This window comes from Physeter macrocephalus, chromosome 19, assembly GCF_002837175.3.
Source record: "Physeter macrocephalus isolate SW-GA chromosome 19, ASM283717v5, whole genome shotgun sequence".
In the NCBI taxonomy this organism is placed as follows: domain Eukaryota; kingdom Metazoa; phylum Chordata; class Mammalia; order Artiodactyla; family Physeteridae; genus Physeter; species Physeter macrocephalus.
This window is the reverse complement of record NC_041232.1, coordinates 74,910,981-74,937,442: the sequence shown is the minus strand read 5'-3', so window position 1 is coordinate 74,937,442 and position 26,462 is coordinate 74,910,981. Positions and strand designations below refer to the sequence as shown.

At 44.3% G+C, this 26,462-nt stretch overlaps 1 protein-coding gene across 1 annotated transcript in view; it reads right to left on the bottom strand.

Moving 5' to 3' along the window:
* Window positions 1-7,623: 7,623 nt before the first annotated feature.
* Window positions 7,624-26,462, bottom strand: part of TNFRSF11A (TNF receptor superfamily member 11a) — a 53,910-nt gene continuing 35,071 nt past the window's right edge. The window contains exons 7-10 of the mRNA XM_028479950.1: window positions 26,208-26,321; window positions 23,284-23,336; window positions 20,517-21,276; window positions 7,624-7,964 (exon numbers count right to left, since the gene is read on the bottom strand). Of these exons, the coding sequence (XP_028335751.1) occupies window positions 7,624-7,964; window positions 20,517-21,276; window positions 23,284-23,336; window positions 26,208-26,321 (1,268 nt within the window). The remainder of the gene's footprint in view (window positions 7,965-20,516; window positions 21,277-23,283; window positions 23,337-26,207; window positions 26,322-26,462) is intronic.

Sequence of the window (26,462 nt, the reverse complement as noted above, 5' to 3'; positions counted from 1 at the left end):
ACCCCACCTTTGTGACTGAGGGGTCCTTTCCTAAGGAAGGTGGGATCTGGACTTTGCCTTGACATGAAAGCAATATGCTCACTGGTGCAAGAGGAATAAACAGGGTAATTTCCAAGAAGAAGTCACATTCTAAGAGAGCGATGGGTAGAAGGTGTAGCTTCAGCAAGAAGACCTCGGCACAGCACCCTCTGCAGCCCGAGGTCCCGGGGTGGAGGAGAGAAATGGAGGACCTGGCAGAGGGGACCAGGGCAGGGATTGGACAAAGGACATGAGGACTCTGGGCAGGGGAGGCTCTGAGGGCTCAGGAGGCAGGGAGGAACAGAAGAGGCATTGAGGGAACAAAAAGGAACGTGGGAGCCACGTGGAAGGATGGAAAAGGGGAAGCGGACCAAGTGCCTGGGGGAAGAGTCAGAGAGTCAGAGAATGGCTTGAGCAACAGGAAAAGAGGGAGAAAGCGACACGGAATTAGGGGACAGAGAAGAGGTCAGGGAAGTTGGAAAGGAAGAGTGCAGGACGATGGGGGGGGCACAGACACACAGAGAGAAAAGACTCTCTGGTTCTGACACATTCTCATCTGTGACCCCTGCTCCATGGCATGGCCTCTCCCCATCTAGATTGTCCTTGTTTTCTGATTGGTTAAAAAAAGAGCTACTAATACCATCCCAGTCTATCTCAGAGGGAAGAAGTCAGGACCAGGAGAACACACATCCTACGCCTTCGCACATGCTATTTTCTCGGACTGCACCATTCTGCGGCGTGTGCACTGGGAGACCAGTGCAGCTGGGATGGAGGAGGGTGGTGTGGGATGAACCTGGAGGGCTGGGGGCCGTGGAGTCCATGTGAAAGGTTTTGACCTCTTTGGGGTAGTTGTGGTCAAATTCATGAAGCCCTGATTCCTCTTTTCCATTATCTGTCCACCTCTGGCATGCCTGCTTCACCAGCTGCAAGTATAAACACAGCTGCACCTCTTTTCTTTTTCCTATTAACTGCTGGAGCCCCCATATGTCAAACAGCTCACATGTAAAGCCTGCCCCTCCAGTCATCCAAGAACCCCAAGGTCTTACTTGGTCCAAAGGGGAATTGGTCTCCTTCCAAATACCCCAGAGAAGATGAAAAAAGCTGGTGAGCTCAGTTGTGGTCTGTCACGGCCTCTGGGCACTGTCGAGCACGGTCCCACACATATAGATACTTGTGTGCTGTTGAGGGGAGGAGAGCCTCCAGGGATAATGTTGGACTTACCTCGCTCACGCTCAGCCACTGTCCCCAGAGCTGAGTCGGACGTGGCTGGGCCTGCAGTGCAGGAGTGTCCACCTGTCAGCCCCAACTGTTCAGCACCAGCCCAGTGCTCCTCAGAACCCTTGGTGTCCTTTCTCCCAGGGGACCTCACATGGATGCTCCTAATCCTTCACAAAGCTCCTGAGTATGGAACGTCTCAGGAGGCTGCTGGGCCTCCATGCAGCCCGGCCTTGCTGCCCTCCCCTCCGCTAGTTCTGCAGACCAAGGGCAACTGTGGAGCATTTCTGTCAGGGCACAATGGATCCCGTTACACTCCAGCCAACAGATACCAACTGGCCTTAACTTCGTAAGTCCAAACAGCCTTTTTCCCATGATAACGAAATCTATCCCATGGCTACCAGCTCCCTCTATTTCCAGACATAGGTGATGGTGGCATTTGGAGTTTGTTTTCATGGTTTCCCTCTCCCAGCACCTCATTATTATTATATTATTATTAATATATAAAATAATGAAATCTGAAAATATCAGTAGAAAAACATTCCACGTTTCCAACCAAATAAAGACATTTATACCAGCATGTAAAACACAAAACTCACAGTTTCCACGGCTGAATGTGCTCCCTAGAAGCGTGACTGATGCATTCCATAAAGCCTTATAGGACGTAGCAGCCCACAGAGCAAGCGATGGCTCTGGGCCCTGACACTGCGAGTCCCACTGTGAAGAGAGGTGTTATCGTAGAAACATTTACTCTGAAAAAATGTTACTGCTATACATATCCTGAACCTTAATTTTTTAATAAAATGAAAAATTGCGACATCTTTACTTTTTTACTAATGGTATTAAATATACTTTCAGAATGCTCTAAAAGCTTTAAATATGTATTTTTCCATGGTTTCTTTGTCACTGAAATAAAAGGCCCTAAAAACCTATATATTCTCACATCCAGAATATGTAACTTTCAAAACACAATAAGAAAATGAACAAACCAATTAAAAAATAGGCAAAAGATTCAAACACACACTTCACCAAATAAGAGATAAAGATGGCCAAATAAACATATGAAAAGATTTTCAGTCATGGGCTGAAAATGTAAATTAAAGTAAAGTCACAATGACATCTATTAGAATGGATAAAATTAAAATAAACCAACAGCTGATGTTACCGAGTGCTGGGGAGGATATGGAGCAACTGGAACTCTCCTTCGTTGCTGATGAAGTGAAGGGAATGTAAAATGGTTCAGCCACTTTGGAAAATAATTTCGCGGTTTCTTATATAGAGTTAAATATATATTTACCATATGATCCCACAATGCCACACCTGGGTATTTACCCAAGAGAAATGAAAACACATGTCCACACAAATTATTATAGCAGCTTTATTTGTAATTGCCCCAAGCCGGAAAGAATCCAAGTGTGGGTGAATAAGCAGTGGTACATCCATACAACAGACTACTACTCAGCAATAAAAATGAACTAACTGCTGATGTACCCAATAACTTGGATGGATCTCAAGGGTATTATGCTATAATTTTGAAAGAGTCTAAATTATAAATATAGCTATTTCTATACAAAAAGTTTTTAGAGAAATTTTCACTATAAACAGTGATATCAAGCCATAATGTAGGCTGAAAGGGTTAAGGAATTCTTTTAAATTAAATAAAGTTATGAAGGAAGGAATATCCCATTTCATTATATTAATTCAGCTCCTTAGCAGGGGCTGCCATGGGAGCATTGGTCCAGGGTATCCAGAATCTGTGGCTCCCCTGCACTTCTGAGTTTGGCTTCAGTGATACCACCTTATATGCTTGTGCCCACTGCTGACCCCACCCCTGCCCAATTTCAGGTACCCACCTATTTTTAAAAAAATAAATTTATTTTTGGCTGCGTTGGGTCTTTGTTGCTGCACATGGGCTTTGTCTAGTTGTGGCGAGTGGGGGCTACTCTTCGTTGTGGGGCGCGGGCTTCTCACTGCAGTGGCTTCTCTTGTTGCAGAGCAAGGGCTCTAGGTGCACGGGCTTCAGTAGTTGTGGCATGTGGGCTCAGTAGTTGTGGCACGCGGGCTCAGTAGTTGTGGCTCGCGAGCTGTAGAGCGCAGCAGGCTCAGTAGTTGTGGCACATGGGCTTAGTTGCACTGCGGCACGTGGGATCTTCCCAGACCAGGGCTCGGACCCATGTCCCCTGCGTTGGCAGGCAGATTCTTAACCACTGTGCTACCAGGGAAGTCCTACCCACCTATTTGTGGAAAAGCTTTAGTAGTTGCAAAGTAGTCTGTTCACCAGCATAGCCCTGGGGAATCAGGAATTCCACAGATAACCCCTCCTTGTGCCCTGGAGCACAGCAATGTCCACAGTCTTCCCCAGAAATCTAGGACATCCCAGACTCCCTGGGACTCTGCAGCTATCTTCATCTCCTTTCTCAGGGATGCTCGGGCCCCAAGCATCAAAAGCACATTAAATAAAAATGATGACTCACCAACCGAATGTTTAGGCCTGTGAATGATTTATCCTTTCTCACAAAAGGAGGTTATGCAACCCATGCCCAGAGCACCCCAGAGCTCCCCAAAGCAGATGGCCAAGGAGAGTCATGTGCCATCAGAGACTGTCAAGGAGCAAACATTTCAAAATGATGCCTCTTCCACCGAAGACAGCACTTCTGCTCAAGCTCACCCTTTTGCCCAGTACCTAACCATAAAGAGTTTGTTTGCTGAATCAGCCTAAAGGGTGAACACGACATCGTTTATCTGTTTATGTAGCAGGTTCTTCTCCCCAAAGGATCTCACCGGTTTTCTTGACTTTACAAATCGTCACTTTTCCACGATCTGTGCCGATGGAATGCAGTAGTACCACAGACGCAGTTCCCTCATCATGGATATTTGGCTTTGGAAGGAATCTCAATACTCATTTGTAGGAATTGACTGTACTCTGCGTCAAAGGAATCTGGTCACCAGAGAAGGAAGCACTTGCTGGGGGCTGGGAAACGTTCCTCTCCTGCTCTCAGCTGCACTCTCCCCAGCACCATTTGATTATGAACGATGTTCCTGTGGTATAGATGGCAAAAGGGCCCCACTCTCCCCTCCTTGTATCTACCACTCTCTCAGTGTCACCCTGCAACTCTGTGTCCTCACCCCTTCAATCTGGCTATCCTGTGTCTTACTTTGGCCAACAGAATGTGGCAGAAATGACAGCACACCAGTTCAAGCCTAGGTCTCAAAAAGCCTGATATGGTTTTGTTTGCTCTCAGAACCCAGGCACCACCATGAGAAGAAGGCCAGAGCAGCCTGCTGGGAGGATGAGGGACCACGTGGACAGGGTTCAGTCCGGCCAGCCTTCCCCCAGCCAGTCAGCCTGCAGACCGCACGCAGGTCAGCAAGCCCAGCTGGGCTCGTCCAGGCCTAATGAACCAACCAAGCTGAGCCAACCCACAGGGCTGGGAGCTAAATCAATGGCGGTTGTTAAACCACTAAGTTTTGGGGTAGCTTGTTACACAGCAAGAGCCCTCTTTTCCTTTGCCATAGGAAGGTTCCAATACCTCACATTCAAACTACTCTTTGTGCTTGCAGGTAGAGAGAAGAAATTAATTCTTCCTACTTCTTTTTTTTTTTTTTTTTTTTTGCGGTACGCGGGCCTCTCAGTGCTGTGGCCTCTCCGGTTGCAGAGCACAGGCTCCGGACGCGCAGGCTCAGCGGCCATGGCTCACAGGCCCAGCCTTTCCGCGGCATGTGGGAACTTCCCGAACCGGGGCACGAACCCGCGTCCCCTGCATCGGCAGGCAGACTCTCAACCACTGCTCCACCAGGGAAGCCCCAATTCTTCCTACTTCTGATAGCTGAATTAGGTGTGGGTAGAAAACACTAGACTCCATTTCCGTTTCAACCCTTTCACTGCCTAGCCAACCTACATTTTAAAGAATTTTACTTATGAGATCAATGGTAGATATATTATTAAAACAAGGCACTTTCTGTCCCAACTCTTGTTGAGGTTTACACCAATGACACCATATAACCAACATTTGATACCACAATACATCATAGAGGTCAGAAAGAAGTCAGATCATTATTTCATAAAAAGCTTTGTTTAAACAAGCCATGAAAAAAACTTCTTATCATCAAATATAAGTTTAATAACCTCTTTATCACATTCCCCAGTTTTTCATTATTGTCTTCCTTTCATTCTGTTTACATTTGTCATATACATCTCTATGATACACAGACACAGACCTATATTTGCTATATACCTCCTATCATTTAACTGTCTTTGGATCAATATAGAATTAGTAGAGATCAGCACGGGAAAGAATACTACCTGTTTCTGAAAGTAGATTCTTATGTATTTATTTAGCACCTTTTATTTAAGGAGCTCAAGATACTTTAACATTCACTGTAGCATCCTTATGTTATCTCTAGTTTGGGAAAATGTCAAAAATTAGTGCCTTTTTATAGGAAAAAAAAAGGAGAGGATCAGTGAGATGATGACAGTCACAGTAGAAACTTGGGTCTTTAGCTCAGCCTTCTCCTTTGTGAACTATACTTTGTTTAATATGTCAAAAGGTTTAATGGTTTCTTCCATTTTTATAACATCTCTCTTTGGATGTATGTGAACTAAAAGGGCAGCACAGACAGTAAATTCCCACCAACGGATCATCCTGGCAACACAGTTATTTCCTGCAGTTTTTCATGTCCGCTAAGAAGCCCCATAAATTATAGAACCACCTCTGCTTCTCCATTAAAAGTCATAATTGATGGCTACTATTCTAGCATTTCCAAGAGACCTACAACCAACGGGGAGAAACCAGTGATCAACGATCATTCCCTTCAGCTGGGCATTTGTGGCCATTAAAGTCTGCACAGTGACTACTATCAGCACTCTTAAAACCAACCAGATCTGCAAAATTAATTTTAATGTGCTTAGATATTTTAACTTTAGTATTTGAGGAGAACAAATGCTCACTGGCCACAACAGATGAAAATCCTAGGTAATTCCTTTCAATCTGACTCACATTGTATGTTTCCTCACAAGAGCACTGATGCTAAGAGAAAAGCACCTCTATAATAAGTTTTCTTAATTTCACAATATAAGGATTTGGTTTTTAATGTAAACGCATGGAAAATAATAGGAATGTTTTCCATTTCTATAAGGCTAAATTACAGATACACGATTTTTTAGGAAGAAAATGGTGCCTACTGCCTAAACACATTTATGCTATTCTTGTTTAGAAAGAAAACAGATGCACAACTTTATTCTTCCTTTCTTGAACTTTCCTGGCACCTTCCTTTCACCGTGTGTGCAGGCCATCCCATGTCCTACTCATTTTCCACATCTTTTCCAGGGACACATCAAGAATAAGAATGCCAAGTGCAGCAACTTGGATTTTTGAGATTTAGTTTCCCAAGTACCTGACTGCCTCTGCTGGGAAGGGTACTACATTCACCCGGGGGGAATGAACCACTTTGAGATGGAGTAAAGTAGGCAGACACGAATTGCAACTTAGTGCTGCCTAGAAATTGACACAAACTTAAAAAACATTCAGGGTGAAAATGGAGTTTCCCCTTTTCCTTCCTTAGAAAACTGAGAACTCAGAAAAGTTTTCGAAAGCTAAAAGTCCCTCCTCTTGTTCTCTGAGCCTCCTCCCAGGTTTCACATTTCTAGCCTTCTTCCAAAAGTGCTTAGTACAGACTCCTCACCTCTCCCCGCCCCCGCCATCACCAAAACACAGGCAGCTACTTGTGAGAAGGGACCAAAAGAAAACATATAAAGAAGACCATCACCCTTAGGAGACTTTTCAAGAAAATCGTTAAATAGTAAAAAGAAAAAAGGGCAGACAGTATCAAGAGAAACGTTATGAGAGACAGTGAAATACAACTATCAAACATGGAGGACGACGTGGGCGGGAGGGATACAGACCCAAATAGAACAGGACAGCCATAAAAACAGATGTCATAAAGAGACAAACTACTGATGAACTAATAACGGGAGGTGGAAGTGGAAGAAGAAAAACTATATAAGGAGGTAAAAAGTGGAGTAACCGAAGAGAGCAACATGTACCTGTGCAATTAGTTGACACGTGACTGTGGATGGAAGTGAGTAGTAATAACAAATGTACTTTTGTTTGCTTGTTTGTTTTTAAAGTCCCCGATTCTATTGAGAACAAGATGGATAAAGAACGTCCGGTCATTTGACGCAGGTGTACCCAACGGAGGGGCTCAAAGGCACACCTCTGGGGCCACGGCCCCGCCCCATCCCTGGCCCCGCCCTCAGCCCCGCCCAGACGGGGGTGCGCGGCGTCGTCGTCAGCTGGGACGCGGCTCCCGACGTGCGCGGTGCGGAGGGCGGGCTGGAAGGCCCACAGCTCCGCGCCCGCCCGGCTGCAACCGCAGCGGGTTCTCGGCTGCTCAGCGCCGCGTCTCGGGCGCGCCGGCCTCGGCCTCCCCCTGCTCCTGCACCGGCCGCGAGGCCTTGCCGGGCCCGGGGGCGCCTCGCTCCTGCAGCCCCGGGCCCACCTCGAGGCCGGCGCACGTGTCCGGGAAGCGCGGCCCGAGGCCGGCGAACGAGTCGCAGCACGGCGGGCTCTCCTCCTGCACCGGGCGGCCCACCGGCTCCCCCGCGCCGCCGCCCGGCCCCGCCGGACCCTCCTGCGAATTCTGACTGACGTAGACCACGATGATGTCGCCCTTGAAATTCATCACCTGCCCGCTGGAAATAAACGTGGAGTTACTGTTTCCAGTCACATTTCCTACAAGGGGAGAGGAAGAGAGAACACGCAGAGGGTGAGTCATCAGTTCTGGGCGAGAACTTGGTCTTGTGAGAGGAAAGTTTCCTAATGAATGGAGGGGGGCTGGCGCCCCGGCCCTCTCACGGGCGGCCCTTCCTCACCCACCCGTCCCCTCAAATGCATGGGGCACTCCCCGTGGTTCCTTCCTTTGCCGTCTCACCAGGCCTGACTGAGGGAGAGAGAAAGAAGACGAGGGAAGAGGAGCAAGACAGTGGGCCATCCTCAAGTTTTGTCGCTGGCCACATTGACCTCGGGGGACACTGGCAGGAGACCCCGCCCGCATCGCAGAATCGCAGACGGGATTCAGATGTTGCAAAAGGGTGTGCGCACGTGATGGATACGCAGCAAACACAGCCAATGGCTCAGCAATGGTCAAATGCATCAGGAAGGGAAGCAAAGGCTGGAGCGAAGGTTGCTGCCTGTTAGGACCCTGGAGCCCACCGCAGCCCAGCCTCCTCTGTGACTAGACTTTTTCACATCTTTTCACCCTCCCTGGAGAGGTCCCTAAGCTCAGCCCTGGAGGGCCATGGGGCCACCCGGGCACAGTATTTAGCAGAAATTAATTTCCTTAACACTTTTTTAAACTCCTAGAAAAAAAAGAGATTCACAAGACTAAAATGGAGAAAAGCCAACCAACCAAACAAAAACAATCTTACAAATCACTCTTTCCTTCTGATCCCTGGGAGGTGTTTTGTCCTCAGGGGGTCCTAGCATCACTTTTTGTGGGTGACTGGATTTAGCCAGTCTTTAATTAGTGGGCCTTTTGAAAAACAAATAGAAAGTTCAACAAATGTTAGGAAACCTACTACGTCTTGTTCTCCTATGTTAAAGACTGATGCTCTACAAATGAGCCAGGTGAAAATAAATGCCACAAACCAAAAGCAGATGCAGAAATGCCCCAAAACTCAGCATCACAAGCAGAATCTTTCAGTCTGACCAGGGAAGGTGAACATAAAAACAGTGCCTCACTATTAACCTCATCTTTTTTTTTTTCTTCTCTGTTGTGACAAAGCTTAATAATAACTCACACAAATAAAATCGTTTCTGTCATTACTCTCCATGAAGAGATTTCTCCCAAATGTGGAAGGCATATTTTGGATGGTCTGACTGAAATACCAACAGCATACAGGAAATACCAGGAGCCTTCCCTCCACCCACAGGGTACCTTCAGAGATCCTGAGACAGGCACAGTGGCCCATTACAGGGATTTCAATGAAAACAGATTTCAAATATGAGCAACAAATTGTAAGTCACAAGGGAGGATTTGTGACTCACGCTCTTTCTCCCGTTGGCAGTTGTATTGGGGATGTTCCTAGATGGGTGGTGGCAGGGATTTATTTGCCTATTAATTCCCCCAAGCGACTTGGGCAAGTACAGCTAGTATTCCATTCACTAGTCAGATTGACCCATGTTCTCCATTCCCTCTAAAATACACAGACATGATCCAGCCATCCCACTCCTGGGCATATATCCAGAGAAAACTATGGTTGGAAAGGATACATGCACCCCCAATGTTCACTGCAGTGCTGTTTACAAGAGCCAAGACATGGAAACAACCTAAATGTCCATCAACAGATGAATGGATAAAGAAAATCCATTGTGGTACATATATACAATGGAATATTACTCGGCCATTAAAAAGAATGAAATAATGCTATTTGCCCATGTTCTCCATTCCCTCTAAAATACACAGACATGATCCAGCCATCCCACTCCTGGGCATATATCCAGAGAAAACTATGGTTGGAAAGGATACATGCACCCCCAATGTTCACTGCAGTGCTGTTTACAAGAGCCAAGACATGGAAACAACCTAAATGTCCATCAACAGATGAATGGATAAAGAAAATCCATTGTGGTACATATATACAATGGAATATTACTCGGCCATTAAAAAGAATGAAATAATGCCATTTGCAGCGACATGGATGGACCTAGAGATTATCATACTAAGTGAAGTTAAGTCAGAGAAAGACAAATATCATATGATATCACTTAAATGTGGAATCTAAAAAAGATACAAATGAACTTGTTTACAAAACAGAAACAGACTCATAGACTTAGAAAACAAACTTATGGTTACCAAAGGGGAAAGGTGGAGGGGGGGATAAATTGGGGGTCTGGGATTGACATATACACACTACTATATTTAAAATAGATAACCAACAGAGACCTACTGTATAGCATACATAACTCTACTCAATGTTTGCAATAACCTAAATTGGGAAAGAATTTGAAAGAGAATAGATATATGTATATGCATAACTGAATCACTTTGCCATACACCTGAAACTAATACAACACTGAATTAACTATCCTCCAATATAAAATAAAAATTAAAAAAAACGTAGACAGTTGCTCGTAACATCGAGCGTACTCTGTGCTACAGGTCTACTCTCTATTATGCCTATGTCTTTCTGCTCTCACCAGTTACCAAGTTAGTTCTTAAGTCTGTTTTTAACTAGTTGAACCTATTAGGAAATCTAATGACATACAAGCGTACCTCATTTTCTTGCTCTTGGGTTTATTGTGCTTTGAAAATACTGCATTTTTTACAAGTTGAAGGTCTGTGGCACCCCTACATTGTCAGATGACGGTTAGCATTTTTGGCAATAAAGTATTTTAAAACTGAATATGTACATTATTTTTTTAGACATGCCATTGCACACCTAATAGACTACAGTATAAACATAAATTTATATGCACTGGGAAACCAAAAAAATTCGTGTGACTCACTTTATCGTGGTGTTTGCTTTATCGCGGTGGTCTGGAACTGAACCTGCAGAGTCTCCAAGGTCTGTCTGTATCTTTATGTAAAGTTGTGAAATGTAAGTAAGTGTGAAAAGAGGCAAATGTTTCTAAGAAAACTAAAGTGAATGCTTTGCAAGGACCCAAATAAATGTGAGCCACTAAACGCAAAACAAAAGACGTCAGCAAGCTGCTGAACTGGTGTGTGGTGGCGTGGACAAGGCAGCTGTTAAAAGAAAAAATGAAAAAGAGATTTTAAAAATGCAGAAGGAGTTTGCATTCAGACTTGTTATGCCTGGAAATTAAGATGGTGTGGTTAACGTGAAAAAGGCTCAGGAAACTATATTCAGCCAACACATATGTCCCTATACTAAAAAATCAAGGTGTGAATGCAAGTTATATGTTTTAAGTTTAAAAAGATGTTGAAGAGGTGAACTCGTAAATGACTTTTTCAAGTACCTCAGCAACTACTAACCTACTAACCGCTGATTTAAGGTCTCTGCTGTAGCAGCAGAAGCATGAGTGATAACAACTAACACAGGAGAAGTCTTCCTAGTTGAGGGATCGCTAGTTAACAGAAAAAGTCAAAGTGAGAAATCAAAAATAATATGTGTATACCATAAACCATATTCCAATTTAAAATGTCCTGTGTTTAAAAATTAAAAACAAATAAAAAATAAAATAAAAAATAAAATACCATGATTATTTAATAAGAGCAGCAAATTTAAGTTGCTTTAAAGTATGATTTTTTTCTTGGTATAATTCCTTTAGCTTTTTATTATTACAACATTGAAGAACAACATGCTTCTGTTGTTCTTCAGTATCGTGTAAACCTACACACAGGGCAGTGCTAGCCACTGCGTGATTGATTTATGGTCTTGAATTTAATATCTTTTTTGTCCTCTTCACATGGATTTATCTGTTTATGTCATGGTATATATAATTTCTCCATCATTTACAATTGTATTTTCCAACAAATCATCATCATGACTGCATTGTTGTTTACCTTCCTCATCAGAATCTTCAGTTTGTCTGAACTCAGATAAAAACCCATTTTTTTTTTAACCATTATCTTACACATCAAGATTTTGTGTTAAACTTTTCTTCTTTAAGAATTTCATTCCAGGGGAGTTCCCTGGCGGTCCAGTGGTTAAGACTCCACGCTTCCAACATAAGGGGCGTGGGTTTGATCCCTGCTCGGGGAACTAACATCCCACATGCCGTGCAGCCAAAAAACCAAAAAAAAAAAAAAAAAATTTCATTCCATGCCTTTGCCTCATGGTCAACAATATGTTTTTGATATATTCTATAGGATCGATATCCTTATTTTCTATTTTTTTTTCCAAAATGGAACTCAAACCCTTTTTCCTAAGAAGTATATTTAAACATTTCATAATTCTTCGATCCACAGACTGGATCAAGAATATTATTCTTGCGGGGAGCACAGTAGGGAGGGGAGGACCGAAAAAAGGCCTTTAAATTCCTGCCGATTAGGATGTAAAGAAAAGCTACCTAGAAAGAATATGAGATTCTCAATTTTATTCTTCATGTGTTTCTTCATCGAAAGTACAATTAATGACAAAAACTACCTTCGATCAAGTTCAAGTCTGTTCCATTCACACTGTCTTTTATGAGAGTAGTAAACTGGTGCAGACTAAACTTTAAAAAGCTCTACTTATTTGCCAGTAACAGTAAGTGACAGCAGAGCCATCTTCAGGGGCATGTGACTTGTGCAGTCGCACAGGGCCCTGTGCTCAGAAGGGCCCCGTGCTTGTTTAATGTTCTGTTGTCATCATCTTGAAATTCTGACTAATTTTTGCACAAGGAGCTTCATATATTCACTTTTCACCGGGCTCTAGAAACTTTGTAGCAGGTGGCAGATAGCTATAAGGAGTGCTGCTCTGTTTCCCCCCTCTCCCCCTCACTGATGCTCTAATTTAATGTTACTCTTTTTGGAGGTAACATCTTATAAGTTGGACATGTTTCGATATTGCAGAGACATTTGCCGATCTAATTTTCTCTATTGATAAAGAACTCAACGTTTGGTAAAACTCTTGAGTTGCAGAGGCTACCCACCGGTGCTCCTAAAATGTGGACTCTATGATATGTTTCCCTGGTGTTCAAGCCACTTGCCACCTGCTATAAAACTTTCAACACCCACTTTCTGATGGAGAACTGAGGCTTGTCCCTTTGAGAAAAGGTCTGCTGACTGTATCAATTATACCTGTCAGGCTTTGCCTCCGATCTCCTTTTGGTTTCTTTAAAGTGAAATGAGAACCAAGCCAGCTGCCAAGCAGTCTTAAGTGCAGAATCCTTCTAGAGTTTTATCGCCTCAACCTTTCATCACCTCACCCTCTCAACTTCAACAGCAAAAAGATTGTAGCAGCTCATTCTCTGAATCTTCCTGAAGCACTTAATAGTTTCATAGAAATAATTCTCATGCTTATCAACTTCATTTTTTTTTTAACCAGTTAATACAACAGTTAAAGTTTTAAATTACAGCAGGATCAGCTCACACTCATAGGACTGGGCAGACCTATGGATTTTAGTTAAGCGCGGCCGTTCTCTGGGCGGGTCCGGGGTGTCCTAGAGTGACCCATTAGTTGTGAGTAATCAGTGTGCTGTCGGCTTCCGTCAGGTCACTCTACAGAGGTTAGGAGGATGTGGGCTAATCTATGGTTAAGTGAATCTAGACTAAGATTAAGCTAGATCACTATTATAATACTAATAGTGATGGAACACCTCAAATCCAGAATTTACTGCATGCTCCCTCTGTGCCAGGCTGGCTGCATTACAAACACCAGCTTGCAGTTCCACCGCATGTGAGCATTCCAGGCTTGCTTCTTTTTCCCCCTCTACTGACCGACATGGCTTTAGGGATGAAAACTGTCTAACAGTCTTCTTTCTGCAGCCTCGTCACAATACAGACTCACCTGCAAGTAATCTACTAACATCCACGGCATCCTAGTCTCACCTGTCTCAACTTCAATAGCAAAGAGGTTTTAGCAGCTTAGAGTGGTGTTTCACTCTCTGAAGAGCATGACTGGTGACTAAAAGGGTGGTGGTTTCAGTGGCTGCCCGAGCACAGGAGGGACAGAAATGGGGTTGGGACAGAGGAGAGTGCAGGACCCTGAAAGCTCTGGTCCTGCCCTGGCTCGGCCTCCACTAGCGGTGGAATTAGGACAAACTACCTAACAACTCGGTCTGCTCTTTATGAAACGAGCATCAGTTTTCAAGCCCAGCTAGCCTGGCAGCGTGCAGCCGCCCAGAGCAGGCATATGATAAATGAATGAATAAATGAATGCGTGAACAGCCAGCAGGATGGCATAGGGTCAAACGAGACAGTGGATTTGAAAATGCTTGGGAAATAGCACAGAATTCCTCACGGGTGCAGCGCTGGCATTATTACTCCCAGAATGTAATGTTTGTACTCATGGAACTCCCCAGGAAACGAGATTCGGGAAATGTACTGAGCGGTCCTGTTATCTTTCCAACCCTGTCTTGCTGAAGGACTTCAAAATACCTTGAAGACTGAAAGGGCACTTACCTCTAGCAATCTAACCAACTTTTATTTTCTTTGCTGAAATAATCCACCATTCTGACGGTCTCCGGTTTGAACACCCATCTATGGAACTACACAAATCCCCCACCGTCTCATTTCTCATCATGCAAGTAAGCAGCTAGCTGAATGTAGCACTAGAGTAGGTCAAGGTTTTGAATGAGTTGGTGGTATCCTTATCCTGTATTACGCCTCAGTCCTGAACTGTCCTTGTTTACAAGCAATCATTCCTTGAAATCAGCTTTCTGCCTTTCAGAGGGTTTTACACGGTTGTGTGAACAGACCTGAGAGGGCAAGGCCCTGGGATGGCGAGTCAAAAGGACCCCGTGTGAGCAAGGTGGGTGCTGCGGGCCCCCTCATCAGCATGGTTGCCGGGGTTTCCGCAGCTGGTACACGCCCGGAAGGGGTAGCCCTCTCCACTGAGAGCCAAGGAAACCCCAGGACGTTCTGATGTCAGGGGAGACCTTCTCCCTTGCTGGTGGCTGGCTAAGGGGGGAATGTGGAAAGGGAGGGGTGGGGTGCATGAGGCTTGTCCAAGATGACTTAAGAAGGCTTAAGGCTTTCATAGGTCCCATTAGTCCACAGACCTCTGGGAATACGAGCGAAGCCAGGCCCATCACTTCCCTCTGCCTCTGGCATTTATTTTAATTTTATCTTACTTTCAAAAAAAAGATGGGGTTGGAGGCACGTGGAAGAAAGAGCTTTCCTCCCAAAAGAACCGGTGACAGTGAAAACAGTAACTTCCTGAGACAGTTGGCAGAAGAAAGGGGACTCAGAGGCCAAAGCAGCCATCACCTCCTGCACCGACACTAGCGCCCCTTCCCATGGAACCTTCTGGGCCTGGCCTGGCCACTGCCCTGTGCTCAGCCTGAGTAGCCAATGATCCCAGCCCGAGTTTGCCCTTATTCTACAGCACACTGAGGATTCTCCAGCGCACGGTAAACAAATGAAATCAGTTAACATTGGCACTGATTTATGGGGAGACAGTGCCATGGTTGAAGGCATAGCCTTCAGAATCAGATAGTTGAGTCATGGTTTCATCGCTGACTTGCTGTGTGGTCCTGGGCGAGGAACTTGCCCATAGGAATCCTGTGAGGAAGTGGGAAGGTAATACCTACACGAAGCACTTAGCCAGCACCTGGTAACTAATACCTGTAATGTCATTGATAAAAATGCAACCTTCAGGATGTCAGAACAGGCTTAATGTGTCTCTGAACACAAGCGGATTGACAGACTTCTATGTGAAGGCTGCCCAACAGGATGATTTGAGAACGAACATGACATGAGGGTTTTTATTAAATTAGAAAATCTGAAGAGTTTCTAACATTTAAGATGGGTTGGTTGGCTTAATATTAATATTTAATGTGACTTGGCTAGAAAAATTTTCAGGTCACTTGAGAGAGTTAAAAATAGCATTTTAAGTCAACAGAAACAATGAATAAATGAAGTGTCTCATCATGACCAGAAAGATGTTTATAGTTTGCTAAGTCCCTGCTTTGCATAGCAGGCCCCGTGGAATCCCTATTTCTCCTGCAGACAGAACAAAATTCCTTTTAAGAACTCAATCCTTGACACAATTTACATTTTTTAAGCAAGGTAATGCATACTTGTCTTCTCAAAGGCTTATTATGTTGTTTAAAATGCGTAACGTATGAATATTAAATCACAAGAACTATAGCAAATAATATCACCCAATTGTCATGTAGATTTTCTTCCAAGGAAAAGAACTAAAAATATACACAAATCCACTCAAATTACCGAGGCTATATTGGGTTCTTTTGGAATTTTTTAAAAACTTATTTTATATTTAACCCATATGCTTATCATGTGATTTTCCTTTTTATGGAAATGCAAGATCTGTTTCAGGCATTTGGAAGAAACCGCGTCTATGATGATTTGGGAAGGGAAACAGTATTTAATAGTTCCATTCTGAATCATGCTTGAAAATTACTTAGAATGGCTCACAAATGAAACCCTTCCAAAATGAGCCCCATTAGAACAGAAGGAAGGGAAGTAGGGCTAAACTAAAAGATACAGTGAACAAATTTTTCTTATATTTTGAAATAATGCATTGACCTTTAGCATCAATGAATGCTGAATTTTATTACCAAATAACTGAATTAAAAATATTTTTAACTTATAGAATCAGTGAGCTAATACCTGCCCTTACGATACTTCGCTAAAAGTCAAACACAAGTTAGTGAATGGCATTGCAACAGGAGAGAGAAGAAAGTTAGAAACAGAGGACTGTCCTTTGCTCAGGGGGAGGGGAGGAAGGGGAAGAAAACTGGGGTAAGAGAACGTTTATCTGTCTTTCAGGATGGAAGTGGATGGTCAAGAATAGTCATTTCAGGACGGGGTGGGGCCCAGAGATGGGAGACCAAGGGTGGGGGACGTGGGAGTCAGGCGGGTGCCCTCATCCTCCAGTGCCCTTGGCTCCCAGGCATTAGCCTAGGTGTGTCTATGCCACTTGGATGGACCAGCGCACCCTTTTTTCTGCCATCTCTGCCTCCTCTGCCCAGGACACCTAAGTCTGCCCGGGACAGCTAGCGGCCATCCTTCCATCCCCTGCCTGGCCCCCTGCTCCCCTGAACAGACCGAAGAGGTAGGAGGCTGAGAGTGAGTTAGGGAACAAACGGGAAGCCATGGGCTCTTATTCCTTTAGTTATTCATGACTGGATGGATGGAGGAATGAATGAATGAGCTTATGAACATTTATTCACTTATACTGTGAGTAAGCTGCCACGGGAGAGACTAGGAAGATCGGGAGTGGTGAAGGTCACGGCAATTCCTACCAACTAACTGTTCGTGGCTGCCTAGAGACGGCTGTTGATAAAGGTATGAGTGTGCTGGGCTCGGTGAGAAAGATGCCAAGACGAATTACGAGGGGCTGCCGAGGGCACGGAAGGGGAGAGTGGCCACCCAGGCAGCCAACGTGCATCCCTGGTTTAGGAAGCAGCATTTGGGCTGGGACTTGAAGGTCAGGAGGAGCTGGGTGCTCTGGAAAAAGGGGACCGTGCGGGGACAGGGTGGCCACACTAGGGGAGGCCTGTCACAGTGCAGAAGCAGGAAAGTGAGAGATTCCCTCTAAAAATGGCTGAGGCTGGCGTTGGCCAAACTTAGGTGGGTGAGCAGGTGAAGAGGACCAACAGGCTGCAGGTTAGGGAGGCTGGCCACGGAGGGCCTTGCTTTCTCAAATTATTGATTCTTTCTGTGTTGTCCATTCCCTAGCACCAATCCCTACTTGTTTTCCAAGCTTTTCCAAGTCTCCGTGTCTCAGTGGACCCTCAATAAAGATTTGATAGAGAATCATGTAGCTGGTGCTCATGGAGAATCGTTGTGGGCCCTGGGAACAAACACCTCTTTCCAGTTCAGAAGTGTCTGAACCAATTCAGTGATCTCAGGAGCCAGAAGCAAGTCACAGGCCAACTAGTGACACATTAATCTTAAGAAGTTGTTCTTTCACATGACATCATTTTCTAGACACAGAATTCTCCAAACTCCAGGTGAAAGGGCTTGTAACCAAGGTAACCACCATCATGTCATCAGGATAATTTAAGACGTAAATCAAGACATGGTTACGCAAAACAAAACCACAAGTATGTTTTCCCCTTTCATTGGTTTTTGCTGATAACCCTCCTTGTGCTTTAAGAGCTGTGACACTGCTAACACAGACTTACCGTCGGGTATTATTTTTGAAAGATAGGCTTGTGGAGCTGTCTGAAGAACAATCATCCTCTTCAAAAGGAAGCTGGGTGCAAAGGAGACACTTTTCCCTACTTAGGTGGCGCCCAACCCTGTCTGTCATTTCTGCAGAAACCACTTGATTTGGTGGTAAGTGTTTTTCTTCTTAAATACTCACATATAAAAATCCAAAAGCCAATTAAAAAGGTCACCTCCTTCAAGTCCTGAGAGCACACTGGCTTTCAGGAGATCATGTAGGATTAACCCCACCCAAGCTCCATCCTCTTTCACACATTTTATAGAAGATAAACTATGACAATTAAAAAAAAAAAAAAAGCAGGGCTTCCCTGGTGGCGCAGTGGTTGAGAGTCCGCCTGCCGATGCAGGGGACACGGGTTCGCGCCCCGGTCCGGGAGGATCCCACATGCCGTGGAGCGGCTGGGCCCGTGAGCCATGGCCGCTGAGCCTGCGCGTCCGGAGCCTGTGCTCCGCGGTGGGAGAGGCCACAGCAGTGAGAGGCCCGCGTACCGCCCAACAACAACAACAAAAAAAGCAATAATGAGAAAGTGCTATTTTGACCAGGAATCAGAAGGCCTGTTTATGTAGAAGTAATTATGGAGAGACCTGCACAGCCTCAAAAATCAGTCTGGCTGCTACTTCTCCTCAGGCGAACGTGAATTTGGCCCACTTGCTGGCAACTCTCTGCGGATGTTTTACATGGCTGAGCACCAAATTAAGACAGAAAAAAGCAGTGTAAACTTTTTGCAAATTAATACCACTTAGTTGATGACACACTTTTTTTTTTTTTCTTCTTTCCATTCCTAGACGTTTAGTGCTGGAGAAAAAAAAGATAAAAAAAGCAGAGATGGGCACTGCTTTAACTCCTTATAGGAGAGCTCGGATCCACCTTTTTGATTTCATGACACTACGAAAAAATTGATCTCTTTCACTTTGGCCAGTGCTGTTCTTCCAAGAACTGCTGCTGCTTTTCACACAGCAGCAAACATCACCTTCCTGATGTTAGCAACTGAAAAACAGGTCTGCCCCCTGGCAATGTCACAAGACGTGGCAGCTGCCAAACTGAGGTTCCGCCTCCCTCCTCCCCACGCCCCCAAATACTCATGTTCTCTCTGTGTGTGCAACCAGTGGGAAGAAAATTAACCTGTAGAAAAGAAAGAGAACAATACAAACGAACCATAGAGCCAAACTTTTAGACATGGAAATTACTTAAAATCTTTGAAAAAAAAAAGTTGAGGTTTTCTGGAGGAAAAACACATCAGTTCTTTGAAAAATATCCCCAAGCCCACCTCCTCCTTTCAGTTTGACTGAGAACTGATAGAGAATTTACACATCAGTGAATCTGTGTAGTTGCAGCAAAACTACAAACCTTGGAGTATAGATTCAAATTCACTGTTCTACCCAATAAGCCAGGAGCCATCATCAGCATGGGGCAAAACAGTCTCCATTTAGGGCCCGGTCGAGCTACCGCATGGTTATAAAATAATTCAAAGACCAGCTGCTAGACCTGGTGGCAGTCTAAATAAAGAGGCAGGAAAGAAAAAGAAAAAGCATCCCAGGATAAAGGTGGTCCATGTACGGGCTTTGTGGTTTTGGAGTTTGGGAGGATTCTGTGAAGCCCCTTAAATAGTACATATGCATATATTCATTTTTCTGGAGAGAGGGTCTATAGCTTTCAGAAAATTATCAGAGATCCCTGACCACCCCCTTCCCATAATACAGCAAATAATCCCCAGAACCAGAGGAAGCCCTCACCATCAGCAGAAAAGTTCCCTGTAACTACAGAATAAAACAGAGGATGTTTTACCTTCGCAGAAAAAAGTTATAATATTACAACTGGTGGGCTATTCACGCTCAAGAAGTGGCGCAGCAATAAATCTCTATAATGATTTTAAATTGTAAAACCATCCTCCTGGTTCCATAAATATATCCTATGCAGTGTTTATAAAAGGGGCTTCTCATAAAAAGCATCAAAGGACAGCCACTGCCTCATTAATTTGGCCCAGAATCAACAAGCTACATTCAATAAATATTAATTAATCAACGATTAACTAAACAATTTTGTTTGTTGTCCTGAAATTTACAGGAGCTTTTTTAGGGGGAAATTTGAGGCCTAGGTCGCTTTAAAGAAAAAACCCCAACCCAGAAATCTGAGGGAATGCCTTGACTTCAGCCAGTCCTGCGGTCAACGTTGGCATTGTCTTCAGGGGTCAATGCTGGCTGGGATTTGAGGTCTAATCCCATTGTGAGAAGCCTGAATGCAAAGGGGCATGGGGCACGAATAAACCACGAGAGAGAGCCCCAGGGGTACAATCCACAAACCCAACATGTGGACTGACGCAAAACCCAGCCTGTAAAGAGGCTTATCAGGAGAAAATGCTCGAGCTGAACTTTTCCCATGTTAGCGTCCCTCTCTCCTGAACGGCATGTGACACCTGTCCCCAGATACTGCACAGAGATCAGGCCTTTTTGCTCAGAAGGGAGAAACCAGCAGAGTCACTTACCTGATGCAGGCGGCTGGTCACTGGCAGGGCCTCCAGAGCCAGGACCTCCCCTCATGGAGCTGGGAAGTCGTGCATCAGTCCCATCCATGGGCTGGCCTCCCGCCTCTGCCCCATCAGCTGCTTCGGGCGGAAGGCCCATGCCATAGGCGCTCTGGGGCAAGGGTCCACTTTGGGGGCAACCCATCAGGGGTTCCCGGTCCTCCCTAGCAGGGTTCCTGCAGCCTGCACAGCCATCCGCAGAGTTGGAGCTGGCTGCCCAGTGGGGGCAATTGCCACCCTCCACTTCTCTTTGCAAGTACTTTTCAGAGGACATAGGAATCCAGTCAGTCCTGCACGGAGGCTCAGCGAAGTGGAAGCTTTCGGAATCCACCAAGCTCTCTGTCCCAGTGAAGCACTGGCTTAGACTGTCATTCTCTCCCACCTCCAGGGGTTCAGGGAAAGGCGGTGTGGATGTGCTTCCAGGCTGAGTGAGGAACAATATAGAGTCTGGGGTCGGGGGGGGCCTGTCCACGTATTCGTCTTCCGTGGGAATCTGCCTGAAGGGGTCCCGCTCAATCTCGCTGACCAGGGTGAGCATCCCAGCGTCTTCTCCCGGCACACAGGGACCGCCACCTGCACACGCACCTCCACTGTCAGGATAGCACATATCTTCAGAAAACATCTTCTGTTCCAGAGTCAGCAGTAAGACACCCTCACAGATTTCACGCTGACTAGGGGCTTCCACACGAGTGCAGCTAAGATTGCTGCCTGAGGACTCCTGCTGATTTAAATTCAGAAGGCAGAGCATTAATACCAGCTATGTTAGAACATGGGTCTGCTAAACGTGGCTGAAAATGGTGTTTATAGTAATTATTTCCACCGTAACAAGTACAGATGGAATACTCACTATGTCGCTTTATTTGGGTTATTTAAGATTAGGGGGTGGGGAGAACCCTCAGATAGAGTACAACCAGAATCAGATGAATCGAACTGCATTTCCAATGGGATAGCATGTTTACACTGAAGCAAGGGGAGAGCTGACCCAAATAACTTTAGAACACAGGATTTTGTCTATCCCTCAATCTAAATTTTTAAAAAACCCTGTAAACAAATACTGAGACTAATAGGAGCTGGGTTTCTTACTGTTGGAGAAGGGAAGATTCAAATACAGCTGAAGAAAGACTACAATAAATCCTGTAGTGTCGGGACCAGAATTGGAGAAATCAGTATGAGCTCAAGGTTTAAAATTTATATATCTTTAGGGACTTCCCTGGTGGCACAGTGGTTAAGAATCCGCCTGCCAATGCAGCGGACACAGGTCTGAGCCCTGGTCCGGGAAGATCCCACATGCCACGGAGCAACTAAGCCCGTGCACCACAACTACTGAGCCCACGCGCCACAACTACTGAAGCCCACGTGCCTAGAGCCCGTGCTCTGCAACAAGAAAAGCCACCGCAATGAGAAGCCCGAGCACCGCAACGAAGAGTAGCCCCCGCTCGCCGCAACTAGAGAAAGCCCGCGCGCAGCAATGAAGACCCAACGCAGCCAAAAATAAATAAATAAAATTTTAAAAAATGTATATATCTTTATACCTAAGAACCTAGACCTAAAGGATATAATGGAATAATTAATGAAATTTAAAGATCAAATGTAAATTATTGATATATAATAGTACTGTACCACTACTAAATTTTTTGATTTTGGTAAAGGTACTATGGTTATATAAGAGAATGTCCTTGTTCTTAAGAAATTTACATGAGTATTTAAGGGTAGAGGAACATGATGTCTGCCACACACTCTAAAATGTTTCATGAGGGCTTCCCTGGTGGCGCAGTGGTTGAGAGTCCGCCTGCCAATGCAGGGGACACAGGTTCGAGCCCTGGTCCGGGAAGATCCCACATGCCGGGGAGCAACTAAGTCCATGTGCCACAACTACTGACACTGTGCTCTAGAGCCTGCGAGCCACAGCTACTGAAGCCCGCACGCCTAGAGCCCGTGCTCCGCAACAAGAGAATCCACCGCAACGAGAAGGCCACGCACCGCAACAAAGAGTAGCCCCCACTAGCCACAACTAGAGAAAGCCACGCGCAGCAACAAAGACCCAACGCAGCCAAAAAATAAATAAATTAAATAAATAAATTTTAAAAAAATGGTTCAAGAGAAAAAATATACATACGCATATACAAACATACAGATAGCAAATAATAAAGCAATGTGAAAATATAAACAATCGGTGGATCTGAGTATAGGGCAGGTGGAAGTTTTTTGTACTATCTCACTGCTTTCCTACAATTTTGAAGTTATACCAAAATTAAAAGCCACCAAAATAACTCCAGAGTACAGGAATGTGAATGCTCTTCCCTCCCAGGAATCTGTCCTAGGCAATGGAGATTGGCACTAAAATAATAATATAAATAATACATGGTCAGAGAGATGACAGAAATGGAATGAAATACAAAGAAAACAGCATTTAGGATAAGCATTGACTTGGGTTTGGGGTTACTCTGTGGGGATCAATCCTGGGATTTGAGGTTCCATCCTCTCAAGGAAGTACCCATTCACAATCTGACTCAATATTTGACTAATAATAGTTATATCAGCCAATTTTTTTTTTTTTTTTTTTTTTTGGCCTCGTGCACTCGGCTTTTGTGGGATCTTAGTTCCCCGACCAGGGATGGAACCCGGGCCCTGACAGTGAAAGCGCCAAGTCCTAACCACTGGACCATCAGGGAATTCCCCCAAATTGTTAACAGTACTTAAAGGAGGCACTTAAGACTTTTAAATTTACCTTATTTCTACTTAGGCGGCCGCAAGCTTCATTGACCCAGTGCCACAAATTAGCTAGAAAAACAAAGTAAGGATAAGCACTTCATATTATTATTTCCTATTTCTAATTCAGTATTAGTGACCACTATGTCAGATCAATATTGTCTTTAAACAAAATCGTCTGCAAATCTGAGAGTGAAACATTTAAAAGAAAATCAACCAATTTAAAGACTAAGAAGGCATCTTCCTCCTCCTATCAAAAACAGAATTTTTTGATCTCTGTAAAGCCAAATATGATGCCCTAATGTTCCATTGAATACCTTCAGGCACATGTGAGGGCTGTCAGAGCTGCTGTTTCGACTACAGACATTCTCATGCCCTTAGCAATTTTTCTTTGACAATTAGGGACCCTGTTAGGTATTGTAGGGGAACAAAGGTGACGTGGGTCTAGGGGGCTTAGCACAAATATATGTATGATAAAAGTAAAGTGCATGCAAGAAGGCTGTGTCAGGCCCCACTGAATTCCAGCGGGCCCTGAATCCTTTTCCCCTACACCCTGCTGCTTCTCAGAAGAAAGAAGAATATGTTCTGTGGCGTGTACAAAGTGTATCTTCCTTAACTTTTAAAAATAGAACTGATGAAAACTTAAAAGGTCAAATCTATGAATTTAAAAAAATCTATGAATGTATATAATACAAAGATAAAATTTTATTCCACTTCCACTGAATATTTGATGTTGAAGTCACTATAAAGACTAAAGCTAAGAGGTTGTCCATTTTCCACTGGAAGATAATGACGTCATCCTAATAGGTCATGATACCTCTTACGTGACCTTGCCTGGTCTATTTAACCTCTCTGAGCCTCATTTTCCGCATCATAAAACGGGGGAAATAATAATGCCTCCCTCTCAGTGCTGTTGTGGAGACTTAGGACACATAAAATATGTAGAGCAGTGTTGGCACATGATAAATATTTAATATGTCAGTTATGACTATCATCATCATTAATATTCGTGCTTATTTTCTATCACTTTAAAATTATATAAAAATAAAGATACTCCAAATGAAAGGAAAGCTGCAGCTCTTTCCTTTTAGGGATCAGGACTAGACAGTTACAGATGATACTAAAAATAACATTTGTACACAGAGGTGGTAATTACTCATAACTACTATGATAATCTGTCTCCTGGTTGACTGCAAAAGCCCTCCTTACTGGTGGGTCTGCATCCACTCTTTCTGTGCCCCCAAATTTGTTTTAATTACTAAAACAGCCAAATACTAAAACCACAGGGTTGTTTGCCTCTCTCTGCTCAGGGTGGGAGCACACTTCTTAGTGGTTTCATGTCACACTGCTTCTGACTTTCTGCTCCAGCTGCGCTAACCTTCCAATCCCCCCAGCTTGCTCAGCTCCCTCCAATCGTGCAATTCTCTTCGCGTGGAATGCTTCTGATTCTCCTTAGCTCCCCTTGGGCTAGTTCACTCCAACTTGTCTTTCAGATCTCAAGTCCCCTGCCTCCGCCCTGGGAGGCCCTGGCCGACCCCGAGGCTGGACAGACAACTCTGTCACCCCTGGAGCTCTTGCACCTCCCTTTCCACGCTCAGCCTCATTCTGTGGGCCAATCCCTGTCTTGCTCACAGAGAAGCTTCTTCCATGAGGGCACTGGCTTTGTTTGTGTTGCTCAGTATCGAGACCCCAGTATCCGTCCAGTCCCTGGAGGCCAAGAAACATGTGTTGAATGAAGGGATGAAGAGAAAGCTGACAGTCACACATCCCGACTCAGTGATGGGCAGGCCCATTGCCTTTGGCATTGGTAAGATATGGCCAAAAGAGATTATCACAGAGAAAAAAACTAAAGAATAAAACACTGGGAGTCTGTTTATCTCATGAAAACACGGCTATATGAGTGAGCCATCCATCAGCATCTCCGGACAGGCATTATTCAAATCCCCAGTTCCGATGCTGGGGAGGTAAAGTTGCATTAAATAAATATTCAATATTCAATAATGACAGACTTTTTAAAAAGTCAATTCCAACTTTTCCTCTTCAGACACTCTCTGCTTAACACTGGCATCGTCAGTCACCCTCTTCCCTCTTCAATCTTCTGATCGCCCACTGTTACACTAGGCGGTGGAATGTTAATGGAAGTAGTAAGATATGCAGGATTTCATGAAGTCTACGGATGAGACTGTGACAGAACTGATGGAATCACCGCAAAGCAAAGGTGGAAAAAACGAGTGACCAACTGAAAATGGGAAAGGATGGTGAGACCACAGGTGCTTCAAAAGACAATGATGTGCACGGGGTTTAGGAAACCTAGTGAGGCCGTGAACACTTTCTCAAAAATTATACTTTTTAGCTTTGTAGTATAAAAGTCAAACAGGATGTGATGTTAAAAGACACTATCAAACAATTTTTTTGTGTGAAAAAACTATTCCCAATGAACAAGACGACACTTGATTATTCATTCTAAGAAGGAGCACATGCACTTACTGACCATGAGACCCACTTATTTTCAGAATTTTAAATTCACCTTTCAGGGTGACACCCCAGTCGAAACTTTCCGTCCGCCATTTACCTGAACGTTGTGTCTCTTTTAATTCAGTAATTAACTAAATTGAAGTAATTAAAAATGTTTGTATTCTAGGATAAATGCAACCTCTGTATATCTGACACGACATAATCTATACAACAGTCATTGGTTTCCTGCACCTAGAATATTTTTGTTGGCATATACCTAAACAGGCACAATGGATTTTTGTTCGTTTGTTCATCTGTTTGTTTGTTTTGCCAGAGAACAATGAATTAGGTATAAAGCGTGTGTCACCTTAGTTTAAAGAGATCACCAGAGGCAGTCAGAGGGCAATATACGCCTCTTCAAAGCATACACCTAGAAATGTATCTATTGGCTTTAAGATTCATTTTCAAAACCCACCATAGACACAATACCTGTTAGTGCTTTCCCTTTTTTTCTATAGTAAACACCAGAGATGACAGCAGCAACTAATGCCACAGATATGAAGAGAAGCAGAATAATTAAACTGGGCAAATAAATCTGGGGTTCTGTGTTGGAAGAAAATGAGAAAAATGGCATTAAAGATTGTTTATTTTTACTTTCTCCGTTTAAAAACATAACCCTTTCAACCAAACCCCAGAATCAAGGATGTTGGTGTGGAATAAGAGCAATAGGAAGGTCCCCGACCC